This window comes from Heptranchias perlo, chromosome 8, assembly GCF_035084215.1.
Source record: "Heptranchias perlo isolate sHepPer1 chromosome 8, sHepPer1.hap1, whole genome shotgun sequence".
Classification (NCBI taxonomy): Eukaryota; Metazoa; Chordata; class Chondrichthyes; order Hexanchiformes; family Hexanchidae; genus Heptranchias; species Heptranchias perlo.
The window spans coordinates 42,032,982-42,047,064 of NC_090332.1; the positions used below are offsets into that span (position 1 = coordinate 42,032,982).

The 14,083-nt window shown below is 41.4% G+C and overlaps 1 protein-coding gene across 2 annotated transcripts in view; it reads right to left on the bottom strand.

Moving 5' to 3' along the window:
- pnpt1 (polyribonucleotide nucleotidyltransferase 1, mitochondrial) overlaps nt 1-13,304 on the bottom strand; it is a 67,302-nt gene extending 53,998 nt beyond the window's left edge. The window contains exons 1-6 of one of the 2 annotated variants that reach the window (XM_067989030.1): nt 13,065-13,304; nt 9,426-9,486; nt 5,760-5,834; nt 5,578-5,683; nt 4,801-4,850; nt 2,866-2,929 (exon numbers count right to left, since the gene is read on the bottom strand). In XM_067989030.1, the coding sequence (XP_067845131.1) occupies nt 2,866-2,929; nt 4,801-4,850; nt 5,578-5,683; nt 5,760-5,834; nt 9,426-9,486; nt 13,065-13,279 (571 nt within the window). In that variant the 5' untranslated portion in view covers nt 13,280-13,304. Of the gene's footprint in view, nt 1-2,865; nt 2,930-4,800; nt 4,851-5,577; nt 5,684-5,759; nt 5,835-9,425; nt 9,490-13,064 lie in introns of both variants that reach the window. The other variant, XM_067989029.1, reaches the window with a different exon arrangement.
- Between the last annotated feature and the right edge of the window lie 779 nt (nt 13,305-14,083).

Consider the following 14,083-nt stretch of genomic DNA (forward strand, 5'->3'; position numbering starts at 1 on the left):
GCAAGAGGATGAGTACAGGAGCAGGGATGTCTTACTGCAGTTGTACGGGGCCTTGGTGAGACCACATCTGGAGTACTGTGTGCAGTTTTGGTCTCCTTATCTAAGGAAGGACGTCCTTGCCATGGAAGGAGTGCAACGAAGGTTTACCAGACTGATTCCTGGGATGGCAAGACTGACGTATGAGGAGAGATTGGGTCGACTAGGCCTATATTCACTGGAGTTTAGAAGAATGAGAGGTGATCTCATCGAAACATATAAAATTCTAACGGGACTAGACAGACTAGATGCAGGGAGGATGTTCCCGATGGCTGGGGAGTCCAGAACCAGGGGTCACAGTCTCAGGATACCGGGTATGCCATTTAGAACCGAGATGAGGAGAAATTTCTTCACTCAGAGGGTGGTGAACCTGTGGAATTCTCTACCAGATGGCAGTGGAGGCCAAGTCATTGGATGTATTCAAGAAGGAGATAGATATATTTCTTAATGCTAATGGGATCAAGGGATATGAGGAAAAAAGTGAGAATAGGATACTGAGTTAGTCAACCATGATCATTTTGAATGGCGGAGCAGGCCCGAAGGGCCGAATGGCCTACTCTTGCTCCTATTTTCCATGTTTCTATGTTAACAGTGTTTATCCTCTGAGCAAGCTTAACCAGTCATCATCCCCCCCAATGACACAAGAGGGCAGTTGTACAGACGAGACAAGCCCCTTCTCCTCAGAAGTGGCAGTTTGACAGCAATGCAATGAAAGCAATGTTATTGGCTTTTCAACTACGGCATCAAGGAAGGAAATCCTTGCCCAGAAATTGAGAATGGAAGCCTCCAACAATAAAACTTGAAATCACAACCTCGGCAGAAAGCAGCTAGGGAAAGGCGAAGTCACTCCCAGTGACTTATCCGATTAGAGGCTGATCGATACAATAGTTCACGTAACATTGGAAGACACCTTCCTGCAGTGCTAAGAATGTGACCAGCAATTCATGCAGCCCAACACAAACACTCTAAACCATCTCTCCCCACCACCACCTCCCCCACCCCCACATCCAGAGAATAAAATAATGGGGGGGTGGGGCGGAAAAGAGAAGACAAAAAGAGGATGACCAAAATAAAGCACTCCATCACTTGTCTCTCATTCCTCACTTACTCTTGCTCCCTGCACTTGACATTAAGAAGTTCTCAGTGCACTGGACACAGCAAAGGATATGGGCCTCGAAAGCATCCCAGGTGCAGTGCTGAAGACTTGTGCACCAGAGCTAGCCACTCCACTTGCCAAGCTGTTCCAGTGCAGCTATGACACCGTCGAGCTATCACAAAAAGCAGAACAAATCTACCCGCCAATTATCAGCCGCCTCACAATCATCTGCAAAGTGATGGAAGGAGTCATCAACAGTGCCATCACGTGACACCTATTCACTTTAACATACTCATCAATGCTTAATTAGGGTTCTATCAGAACTATTCAGTTCCTGATTGTATCACAGCCTAGATCCAGACATGGACGCAACAGTTGAATGCTAAAGCAGAGGAGAGGCGATACTAGCTTCCCCCACCATCAAGGCAGTATTTGATTGAGTATGGCACAAAGCAAAACGGAGGTCAATAGGGGTCAAGAGGAAAACCGTCTAGCGGCTGTGTTCATACCCAACACTGGAAGATGGTCATGGTTGTAGAAGACAATCGTTGCAGCTCTAGGTCATTATACAGAAGTTTGTCAGGGCATGATCATCAGGCAGCCATCTTTAGCTGCTTAATCAATGACCATTTTCCATCATAAGGTCACGAGTGGGGCTATTTGCTGACGACTTCACGGTGTTCAGCTTGATTCACAGCTCCTCCGATAATGAAGCAGCTCCATCAGCCTATAGCAAACCTGGATGATATCCAGGTCCTGAACAAGCAGCAGGTAACATTTGTGACATGTAAGTGGCAGGCAATGACTGCAGCCTACAAGAGAGATAGTCCAATCGTTTCCCCAAACTCGAATAGCATTACCATCCCCAACATCTTTTGGTGGTGGTGGTGGGCGGTCACAATTGACCAGAAGCTCAACTGGACCAGCCATTACCAACATTGTGGCTACAAGTGCAGGGTAGAGGGTGGGTAATCTCAATAAGTGGCTCATCTCCTGACCACTTAAAGCTTCTTTACTATCTACCAGGCACAGTTCAGGAATGAATTGTCACTTTCCTGGATGGGTGCAGCTTCAATAAAGCTCAGTATTAACAAAGAGAGAGCAGTCTATTTGATCAGTGACCCTACAACTGGACTCAATATTTATCTCCTCCACCACTGGCGCACTGTGATTGCAGTAAGTACTGTCTGCCCGGATGCATTACAGCAACTCACCAAGCTTACTTCAACAGCACCTTCCACTTCAGCAACCTCTACCACTGAAGGACAAGAGTAGCAATATCATAGGAACACCATTACCTCCAAGTTCCCCTCCATGTCACACATCATCTTGACTTGGACATATACCACTATCCCTTCATCACTGTTGGGTCAAAATCCTGCAACTCCCTTCCTAACACCATTGTGATAGCACCATCCCCACAAGGACTGCACTGGTTTAAGGAGAAAGACCACCACCACATCTTCTCAGGGCAACAAATAAAGTCTTGCCAGCATTGCCCACCTCCTAAGAACATATAAAATAGATATAATAGACACAGTACAAAGCATAAACAAAGCAAGCTAAACTGGCACTTTCATGGAAAGATTTAAATGATTTTAAGGGGCCTGCACGAGGTATCAGCAACACAATACACTGTTAAAATATTGTGATTTGGGCCCAGATGTTCAGGGTTCCCATTGGTAAATAGTGACAAATATAAATAACTACTCAAAAGATCTGTTCTTGCTTACCTCCATTAATTGCAAGTACATCAGGATCATTAACACCATCCACTGCGAGGAGGTTGCAAACAATCTTACACAAAGAAAGGAAACATGAGCACCTTCATTCCAAAACCTCAGATTATATTTCTACAAACAAGTGAGGTACCCTTTGTACATGTCAATAGCAGACAATTCCAAGTCGGCTGCAAAGTTCTTTCACAATCAAAAAATTTCAGCTATACATTCCTGTAGTTTACAACGTCATCGAAAAGATTTGTGCAACTGCGTTTAAGTCAGTCACTGCCATTTAATATAAAAATCAAAAAGTATAAGTTTTCTCTGAAGTATTTTTAAAAAAAAGGCACTTGTTTACTTGAATTGAAACATTTTTTCTTGCAGCACTCTTCAGCAGTCCTTGTAATGCAGTGAAATTTAAGTTAATCCATTAAATAATTCAGTGCGACAAATATATACAATTGTTTGCAAGAGCATTAAAGACTAACCTTTTAATTTAAGATCATTTGAGTTGCACAGGATTATTGAGTTGGACAGGGATTTACACGGTTTCTCAGACTACTGTAGAATACAGAGTAAATGCTGCTTTGTAGGAATTAGAATACTTGAATATAGACATTGAATGTCCTACACGCATACAATTTTTCATGATAGGGTAGGCATACTAATTGGCATGGGCAGGACTATTCCTGGTCAGGGGGCTCAGGTGGGGAGAAGAGAGAATTAAAAGTCAGGCATTAGGCAGGTGTGGCATTTGGATCTTGGGTGGGGGGTGGTATTTGTTTCTTCAGTTGGTGGCCTAGGGGTCAGGGGCTATTGGATGTGCCTTTAGGAAGGGAATCCACACCTTCAGGTACAGCCAGCACATCACCTGTTCGTTTGGCAGATAGCCTATAGGTCCTTTGTACACTGTTGTTGAGGAGGGGCAGAAGGGTGTTAAGAGTTAAGGTGATGCAGCTTCTCCCTTTTTGGAGTGAATGCTGAGCAAATCTATAGGTGGCGAGTGTTTGCTTGTCCCATTGGCAAAAATCCTCTGTCCAGTGGAATGATGAGGTCAGTCGTGGTTTGGGTAATCATCAGAACCTCGCCCAGAAAGGTGGGGGAAAAGATCATGATATTTTGTTTGCAAGTGCTCTTTTGGTCACAGTTCCACCAATATTTGTATGATTGAATCATAGGTACTGTACAGGAGGAGGCCATTCGGCCCATCATGCCTCTTTGAAAGAGCTATCCAATTAGTCCCATTCCCCAGCTCATTCCCCATAGCCCTGTAAATTTTCTCTTCAAATATTTATCCAATTCCATTTTGAAAGTTACTTTTGAATTTGCTTCCACCACCCTTTCAGGCAGTGCATTCCAGATCATTACAACTCGCTGCACAAAAGTATGTTTGGATGGCAGAATTTAAAGAGTTTGTGTGGGATTAATTAAGTGCTGCATTTGGTCTCCTCTAGGATAAACTTGTACTGAGATTTTCTTAGTGATTTTTTGAATATATAAGGATATTTAGAAAATTCTTTTATAAATTCTCTAAATATCCCTATATATTCAAAAAAAATCACTAATGTAATGCTAATGACTAAGTTAAAAATGAGTAACTGCGCTACAAATTCTGGATTACCATTGTGGTAAAGTGTTAATTTTGAATAGCTGATTACATAAACAATGCTAAAATAAAGACTTTTATATCAATAAACAGTGTCTGTAACTACACGAGCTGCATATGCAATTGCGTAGTTGTAATAAACTGTAAAGTTTCACTGACACTAACAAATGGGTCTAACGTCACGGTTTAAAAATTATACCAATTTCTCTTATAGCATTTATTTCCTGGTCAAAGATACACCGACTAGAACATGCAGGCAAAATACAAAAATTGACAAATGTGTTCGAAGAAGCTTATTCTAAAAATGTGCCTCAAAATTATGCATTTTATCCAGCACTTACCTGTGTATCATAAAAGTAGCCTGAAGGAAATAGTGGTCTGATTGAACGGTCTGAAGAATTCAGCAGAAAACAAACAATTGGCATTGTGCTCAATATAGTTTAATAAATTATGACAGTTTTTTTTTTAATAAAAACTACATTTTGTCCCATGTTGCTGGCTTCCTAAGACTTCATGGTTTTCCTTCAACTGGACAAATGTGGGAATATAGTCTGGACTAGGCCAAAGGCTTCACTAACTGCTACAGCAAGTGCAGCTCTGTATTTGCTGATAGAAAGTGGCTGAAAGGTGCCTCCTATGCTAATTATCTCTCTTCTCCCCCTCCTCCACCCCCAAAAGGTGTACTACATCTAGCAATCCAACCAAGAACAAAGCACACTAACCCATGGAGGGCAATTAACTGTTAGGATATAGGTAGCGTGAAGTGGAACCTTGGTCATTTTCATTGGGATCAAAGGCATCATGGGCAGAGGTAATAACCTACCCAACCCAGCATTTTTGCACTTCAAATCAAATATTTTGTTTTTAACAAGTTCAATAAAAAGCACCTTCCAAATTTCAGTAACACAATATAATGTAACAATTCTAAATATTTTCAATTGGAATATTAAGCATTAGAAATGTAAAAATGTCTGAAAATATATTTCTATAAAATATTCATCCATACATTCAATAGTCTCTCAAAATGTAACATTGTTGCTGCAAGTACCATAAGCTATTTGTAGAAACATCTTGAAAATATTGCTGCATTAAGCTTACTCTACATTAGATAACCTTACCAATTACTCTGCTAGTCAAAATCTCATTATCCGTGTAGCCTATTTCTCTTCGTAAATAGGTTGTTGGGATTCTTCCTGCCGCAGCAGCTTTCTGACGGTAATCAACCTGATAAGAAAAGTTTATTATTCTCCAGGAGAATTTACAATATCAACCAAATATAAAATGTTAAGAAAATACTTACCACCAACGGCATAAATTGGGATGAAGTAGGCTTTGTTTTACTGACTGCTGTAACCATCACCGATGTCTCTCCTAACTTCACAACGAGAAAAAGAAAATAAACAACTTGTACTTCGAAAGCTTCTTGAAATTGTTAACTTAGCACACAAATATTAACATGTGTAGATTAGAAATTCCTTTCAAGCTTCACATTAATTTAAATTTCTCTCAATTTTATGCCAATCATCTGCTTTTAATTTAACGTTCTGGACTGTGAAGACTTGCTGTTTTTTGGTCATCTGACAGCTGAGTTCACAGATAGGCAAACTGATACAATTCCCTTCATCAATCAGTTCAGCTGAGAGCTCAGTAGCAGCAGTCAGTATTGGACTTGAACCTGTAGCCACCTTTTTGGGAAACAGACACTTCACTATCCAATACTAAGTCTCTAACCACAACCTTACATGATGGCTTTCCAACATTGCAGTCTACCACGGAGCTTGCGGCATTTCCAAGTGACATCTGCAGCTTAGCCCCCATGTAAGAGTTCCTAAGGCCAGCCATTGATGCTCAGATTGCTGCAATTGAGGCCTGAGGTTCCAAGCACACCAATATTTTCTCAGGGTATTAGGGATGGGCAATAAATGCAACACCGCCCACTTCCCCAGAAGAAATGAAAGAAAAATGGGCAAAATTGTGGCATCACAGGTCTCTGCCTCTTTTTCCAATCAATCAATTACACCTATAACCAAGTCAAAAATCTGCTCTTAAATCACCTTTCCTAAGCTGAGGTAGGGAAGAGGATGCTAATTAAAACAAGGGATGATAACGTAAGTTGTAAAACACTTCGTAGAAAGTCTACAATGACATAGTAGAGGTGATGAGTTACTCTCTGTCATTTGGCAGTCAGAAGTTGCTAACAATACAAGAATATACCTGAAACCCTTTCAAAAGTTAGATTTTGGACAGGCTAAAAATTGATAAAGAGGTACTAGAAAGGCTGGCTGTACTTAAAGTAGATAAGTCACCCGGTCCGGATGGGATGCATCCTGGGTTGCTGAGGGAAGTAAGGGTGGAAATTGTGGAGGTACTGGCCATAATCTTCCAAACATCCGTAGATAGGGGGTGATGCCAGAGGACTGGAGAATTGCAAATGTTACACCCTTGTTCAAAAAAGGGTGCAAGGATAAACCCAGCAACTATAGGCCAGTCAGTTTAACCTGTGGTGGGAAAACTTTTAGAAACAACAATCCGGGACAGAATTAATAGTCACTTGCACGAGTGTGGATTGATTATGGAAAGCCAGCATGGATTTGTTAAAGGCAGATTGTGTTTAACTAACCTGATAGAGTTTTTTGATGAGGTAACTGAGAGGGTAGATGAGAGCAATGCAGTTGATGTGGTGTATATGGACTTTCAAAAGGTGCATGGTAGGCTTATCATCAAGATTGTGGCCCATGGAATAAAGGGGGCAGTAGCAACATGGATACAGAATTGGCTGAGTGAAAGGAAGCAGAGAGTAGTGGTGAACACTTGTTTTTCAGACTGGAGGGAGGTGTACAGTGGTGTTCCCCAGAGGTCGTTGCTGGGACCACTGCTTTTCTTGATATATATTAGTGACTTGGATTTAGGTGTATAGGGCACAATTTCCAAATTTGGATGGGTAGTAAACAGTGAGGAGGATAGTGATAGATTTCAAGAGGATATAGATAGGCCGATGGCATGGGTGGACATGTGGCAGATGAAATTTAACGCAGAAAAATGCAAAGTGATACATTTCAGTAGGAAGAACGGGGAGAGGCAATATAAACTGGAGGGCACAACTCTAAAAGGGTTACAGGAACAGAGAGATCTGGGGGTATATGTACACAAATCGTTGAAGGTCACAAGGCAGGTTGAGAAAGCGGTTAAAAAAGCATACGGGATCCTGGGCTCCCTTGGTTAAGACAGATGCATAGTACTCATTTAGTATCTCGGCTATGCCCTCTGTCTCCATGAGTAGATTTCCTTTTTGGTCCCTGATCGGCCCCACCCCTCCTTTTGCTACCCGTTTACATGCCTATAGAAGACTTTTGGATTCCCTTTTATGTTGGCCACCAGTCTATTCTCATATTCTCTCTTTGCCCCTCTTATTTTCTTTTTCACTTCCCCTCTGAACTTTCTATATTCAGCCTGGTTCTCACTTGTGTTATCAACCGGACATCTGTCACATGCCCCTTTTTTCTGCTTCATCTTACACTCTATCTCTTTTGTCATCCAGGGAGCTCTGGCTTTAATTGCCCTACCTTTCTCCCTCGTGGGAATGTACCTAAACCATCTCCTTCTTAAAGGCCATCCATTGTACAATTACAGTTTTACCTGCCAATCTTTATTTTCCATAGCTATTCTAAACCGTATGATATTATGATTGCTGTTCCATATTTCCTGATCATTTTATTTCGTAGTTCCCCTTTGCTTTCCTAACTGCTTTTTGACTTCATTCCTAACCTCTTCGTATTCCCTTTTGTCATCCTCTCCTTAATGTACTTAGGGTACGCCTTTTTCTTTAGTTTCAATTTTACCCTTATCTCTTTAATCATTATTGGCTAGTTTGATCTTTTTTTTAAAAAAAAGAATATATTGCTCCTGAAATCTGTAGATCACCAGTTTAAATATTTCCAATGCTGTTCTATCTCTGTCAATTTTTTTTCCCAGTTTACCTTCCCTAGTTCCTCCCCTCAAGATTAGCTTTTTTCCAATTTATTACTTTGGTCTTCCTCATGTCTTTCTCAATCATTATTTTAAACCGTATGATGTTCCCCATCACTTATCTGCTCCAGTTCATTTCCCATTACTAGATCCGGCACTGATTCATCTCTTGTTGGGCTATTCACATACTGGGTAAGAAAGAAGTCCTGTACACACTGCAAAAACTCCATCCCCCTTTCCCTACTACTTCTTGCCAGTTTATTTGGGGATAGTTCAAATCTTCCATGATTATTAATCAATGTTTTTTTACTCATTTCATCGATTTGCCTACATATTTCTTCCTCCACTTCCCTTCCACTATTAGTTAGTCTGTAGAATATACCTATTAATGCGATCAATCCCTTTGTATCCTTTGTCTCAATCCACATGGGTTGTGAATCTCTACCCCAGAAGGCTGTGGATGCTGAGTCGTTGAGTATATTCAAGGCTGAGATAGATAGATTTTTGGACTCTAAGGGAATCAAAGGATATGGGGATCGGGTAGGAAAATGGAGTTGAGGTTGAAGATCAGCCATGATCTGACTGAATGGCGGAGCAGACTCGAGGGGCCATTTGGCCTACTCATGCTCCTATTTCTTAAGTTCTTTTGATTCTGTTTCTATCTTACTATTACCCATGTCCCTTTTTTCTATAACCATTGTGTTATCTCTAATTTGTACAGCTACCCCACTCCCTTTCTTCCTTCCCTATATTTTCTAAATACGTTATATCCTGCAATATTTAACTGCCAGTCCTGTTCTTTATGTAGCCATGTTTTAATTATCCCTACTATATTTGGCTCTTTGCTACAAATTATTGCCTTCAGTTCCCCTGTTTTGTTTTGGTTGCTGTACACATTGCTCTACAGGCAGTTTAATTTGTTTATAAGTGTTCCCCTCCTACTGGTCAGGGACAAATCAATTTAGCTCTTATACAGAAATTCAAAAGAGTGTTAGTTTACCTGCACCATAGCACATCCATCTGCAAACCTGGCAAGCTTCCCCGTGGAGATTTCAAGCTTTCTGCTGTAACAAAAAGACAAAACGCAGTAAATAAAGCATATGTATCTTTATGGGGATAATCCTTATGTCAAGGAAACTCCTCACTTATTCTCATTGAACCAAACAAGTATAGGGATAAATTGGCATTTGAGTTACTGTTTGCTTTAAAGTAATCCACTCAACTGGTGTAAAATCAAATACAAAAGTAAATTTCTAAAATCCCTTGACTGGTTTTCTTTTGATTATTTGAAAATTTAAAAAAAATCTCCCTCCTGGTGAGATAGTGGGCAAGAGACCTGCTGCCAGACCTGTGGAACTGTCCACTAAGAGCAGCATAAAGGAGGCAGAAAATAGAAACATAGAAAATAGGAGCAGGAGCAGGCCATTCGGCCCTTCGAGCCTGCTCCGCCATTCAATACGATCATGGTTGATCCTCTATCCCCATACCCCTTGATGCCTTTTGTGTCTAGAAATCTATCTAGCTCCTTCTTAAATATATTCAGTGACTTGGCTTCCACAGCCTTCTGTGGTAGAGAATTCCACAGATTCACCACCCTCAGTGAAGAAATTTCTCCTCATCTCAGTCCTAAATGTCCTACCCCATATCCTGAGAATGTGACCCCTCGTTCTGGATCCCCCAGCCAGGGGAAACATCCTCCCTGTATCCAGTCTGTCTAGCCCTGTCAGAATTTTATATGTTTCAATGAGATCCCCTCTCATTCTTCTAAACTCGAATGAATATAGGCCGAATCGACCCAATCTCTCCTCATACGACAGTCCTGCCATCCCAGGAATCAGTCTGGTGAATCTTCGTGCACTCCCTCTACGGCAAGTATATCCTTTCTTAGGTAAGGAGACCAAAACTGCACGCAATACTCCAGGTGTGGTCTCACCAAGGCCCTGTATAACTGCAGTAATGATACACTTGTCAAAATACACTTGACAAAATGATACGCTTGTCAACTTTGCGTCCCTCTCTGTGGGGTGGGAATAATCTTAACTCCTGTTCAGTACTCCCCCTCCCTCTGGCTGAGATTGGGAACTAAATTTGAGAAACATGGATGCAAACCCATTTCCTAGAAATTCCTACGTTATTGGGACATTGACTCTACCCTCTAATTTATTCTCCAATGTTAAGTTCTGCAAAATTTCTTGCTGACCCCAAAGGTAATCAAGCAAAGTTCTAGAATATTTTTCCTGCTTTAATTTATCCCCTCTTTGCCTAAAAGCACTAACTGACAATTACCTCACCCAATAGGCCATCTTTTATGCGTGAGCCCGGTCAGCAAACGTCGGCAGGTTGTTCAACTGTGGGAGCATCGTAGCCTATGTTTTTTCCTCAAACATCCCATTAAATCCAGGTCAGGAATTGTAACAAAACTACAATTGGATAACTGAAGCATTTAATACTACTTTTAAGATTTTATATTGAAACTTTGTGTTTCAGTAAGAAATATATTAATGCCATGGTTGATATTCCCATCTCTGCTATTCATTTGTGGCTGGCAGCTTTAATCAGACAGCAATTCAAATGGAGCCACTTGCTGGTAGCCCAATAGCTGACATCAATTAAATGAATCCCTAAGTGTGAAGACCAGATTTAGCAGCTCTTGGGTGAGGAAGGCAAGGAAGTTATATTAAAATTTAAATATCTCCTAAAAGTAGGTTTTAAAACATGTTGCGAGTGGAAATATTTGAAATTGAAAAAACATCTCTCAACAAATACTTGCTCCTTTAATTGACAGCTCTTTCTTGCTGCAGAGATTTGTCTCGCTGTTATTACATATTCATTGTAAAGTTAGCAAAGTTCAACCGGGCAAGGGGGCAGGCTAGGGTCAGAATGGGGCGTGAGATGGCTTGAATTCTGATGTTCTCTACAGCTAAAAATTAATTTACCTGCTCCTCTCTTGGCCCCCTTTGACAACGTACCACACAGATGACTATTGGAGAATATTAAAAAAGGTATGGAATTAGAGGGAGGGTATCAAATTGGATTAAAAACTGGTTAGAAGGGAGGATACAGAGTTTGAGTTAAGGGCAGTTTTACAGAGTAGTTGGAATTGGGTAGCAGTGCCCCATGCTTCTGTTCACTCTATACATCAATGATTTGAATTTAGGGCTAGAAGTGGTGTCCAAATCTGCAGATGATGATATTAAAATAGAAGGTACTGTAAATAATTCTGAGGACCAATGAAAGTTGCAAGGGGATATTGATAAGATGGTGGAATGGGCAAAAAAGCAGCAGATGGAATTCAATGTCAGTGAGGTGGTACATTTGAATGAAAAATGAAAATAGTAATTATACTTTGAATGGTGAAAAGCTGGGTGATGTGGAAGAACATATGGATTTGAGGGCCCAGGTTCACAATACTTTAAAAGCAACAACTCAAGTAGATAAAGCCATAAAAAAGGTTAATGGAATACTGGGTTTTATGGCAAGAAGTACCGAATATAAAAGTCAAAACGTAATTGTGAATTTATATAAAACCTTAGTAAAATCAAAGTTTTATTTTATTCGTTCATGGGATGTGGGCTTCGCTGGTAAGGCCAGCATTTATTGCCCATCCTTAATTGTCCTTGAGAAGTTGGTGATGAGCCGCATTCTTGAACCGTACTGTGTGCAGTTTTGGGCTCCACGTTGTAGGAAAGATATTGAGGCATTAGAGAGGATACAATGCAGATTCACTAGGATGCTGTCTGGTATGAGGAAATAAAATAAAAATGTGGGCTGTTTTTGTTAGAGGAGATTAAGGGGTGATTCAATAAAGGCATTTAAAATTATGAAGTGTTGTGATATACTAAGTCACTCAGAGCTTTTCAAGTTATGGATGAGCCAAAAATCAGGAAAACCAAAGCCACCTTTCTCGATCCCCACCAAACACCTATATACCTCTGGCTTTTAGCCACATCAACCTCTCTGCCAGCCCATTCAGGCCAAGCCCTGTGGTGTGCATCCTCAGCGGCTGCTCAACCCTGATCTGCTTTCCCACCCTAAATCCAGTCAGTCACCATGACTGCATTTTCCACTGTTCGAACATTGCTCAGCTGCTTCTCTCCCTCCATTGCCAAAATCCTAATCAACATTTCAATTAGAATAGAAATCCTTAAAGCTCTCCGAATCAGCATCCTCTCTTCCACTCTCCATAATCTCCAAGTCCAAGTATTCCTTTGCACAAAGTCCCAAATACCGATCGCCCCTGTCTCTTTTTTCTCCAAAGCAAGATTCTTATATCCAGCCATAGAATTACCCTACCTAAACTGGAGCGATCCCTCCAGCTATATATATGTTGCCACGAGCATCCTCCACCCCCTCCCCTATTACTGCTCATTCCTTTGCTCCACTAGCGGTGCCTGCTGTGTTAGTCTTTGCTCTTCTCCTAAAACCGCCTCACCTGCTCCATGCAGTGTCCGCCTCGCCGCCCCTTCTTGTAAACAGCTCCGCGAGGTTACTAAAAATGCGAACTGTCGCTGCCCTGAACAGGATCGTCCCTTCTGCCTCATACTGACCGCTCTATCGCAGTGAAGTACCGGCAGCGCCGCAGTTAAACCGGGCCTGTGATCGTCCTTTCCCGCCGGGCTGGTACACCGGACTCGCTCACCTGCTCCCCAGGTCCACGGAGACTCGGCCCCGGACCGCGTTGTTGGCCCATAAATGTTGATGATTTGACCTCACCGGCTGCCGCCCCGGTCCCGTGCCCGAGTTCCACAGTAACGGGCCCTGGAGCGCGGCCACTCTCCAGGGAGACGAGCTGCGGAATCCACGAAACACCAACAACTTCATGGCCCCGACGCTGCTATGGCAGGGCGCCGCCATGACACGCACCTCTTTATAAACTCGCCTCCCATTGGCTCTCACAGTCCTGATAGAAATAATCATATTAATAACCCTCCCTTGTCATTGTTTATTATTCTCATTTTTTCATTTCTTTCTTTAATTTTCTATATTTTTCCCTTTCTCTTTTTATCTATCTATTAATTCTTTTTGCTTTGTTTCCTTTGTATTTTCCTGAGACTAAAACACATTTAGAACAATTGTTCTAAATTTATAAATTGAAAGTTGCATTTTGTAAAGTATTTCAGAAATGTGTTTTAGTGGTGCTGAGTATGTGCTGTCCCCATTATATTGGTGGCATCAATACAATGCTGCTACCATTTCTGCAGAATTGTGGGGCTGTAGAATTCACTTCCAGTGTTCGTGGTTCAGGCAGAAACTATGTTGACATTCAAAATTATATTGGATAGGTGGATGAAGGAAAAGGGATGAAGAGATGTGGAAACAGGTAAGATTAATAGCACTAAAGAGTGACAAATCCCCAGGACCAGATGGTTTCCATCCCAGGGTTTTAAAGGAAGTAGGTGAGCAGATTGCAGATGCCCTAACTATAATCTTTCAAAGTTCTCTAGATTCAGGAACTGTCCCTCTAGATTGGAAAATTGCACATGTCACTCTGCTTTTTAAGAAAGGAGAAAGAGGGAAACCGGGGAATTATAGACCAGTTAGCCCAACATCTGTTGTGGGGAAAATGCTGGAGTCTATAATTAAGGATAGGGTGACTGAACACCTCGAGAATTTTCAGTTAATCAGAGAGAGCCAGCATGGATTTGTGAAAGGTAGGTC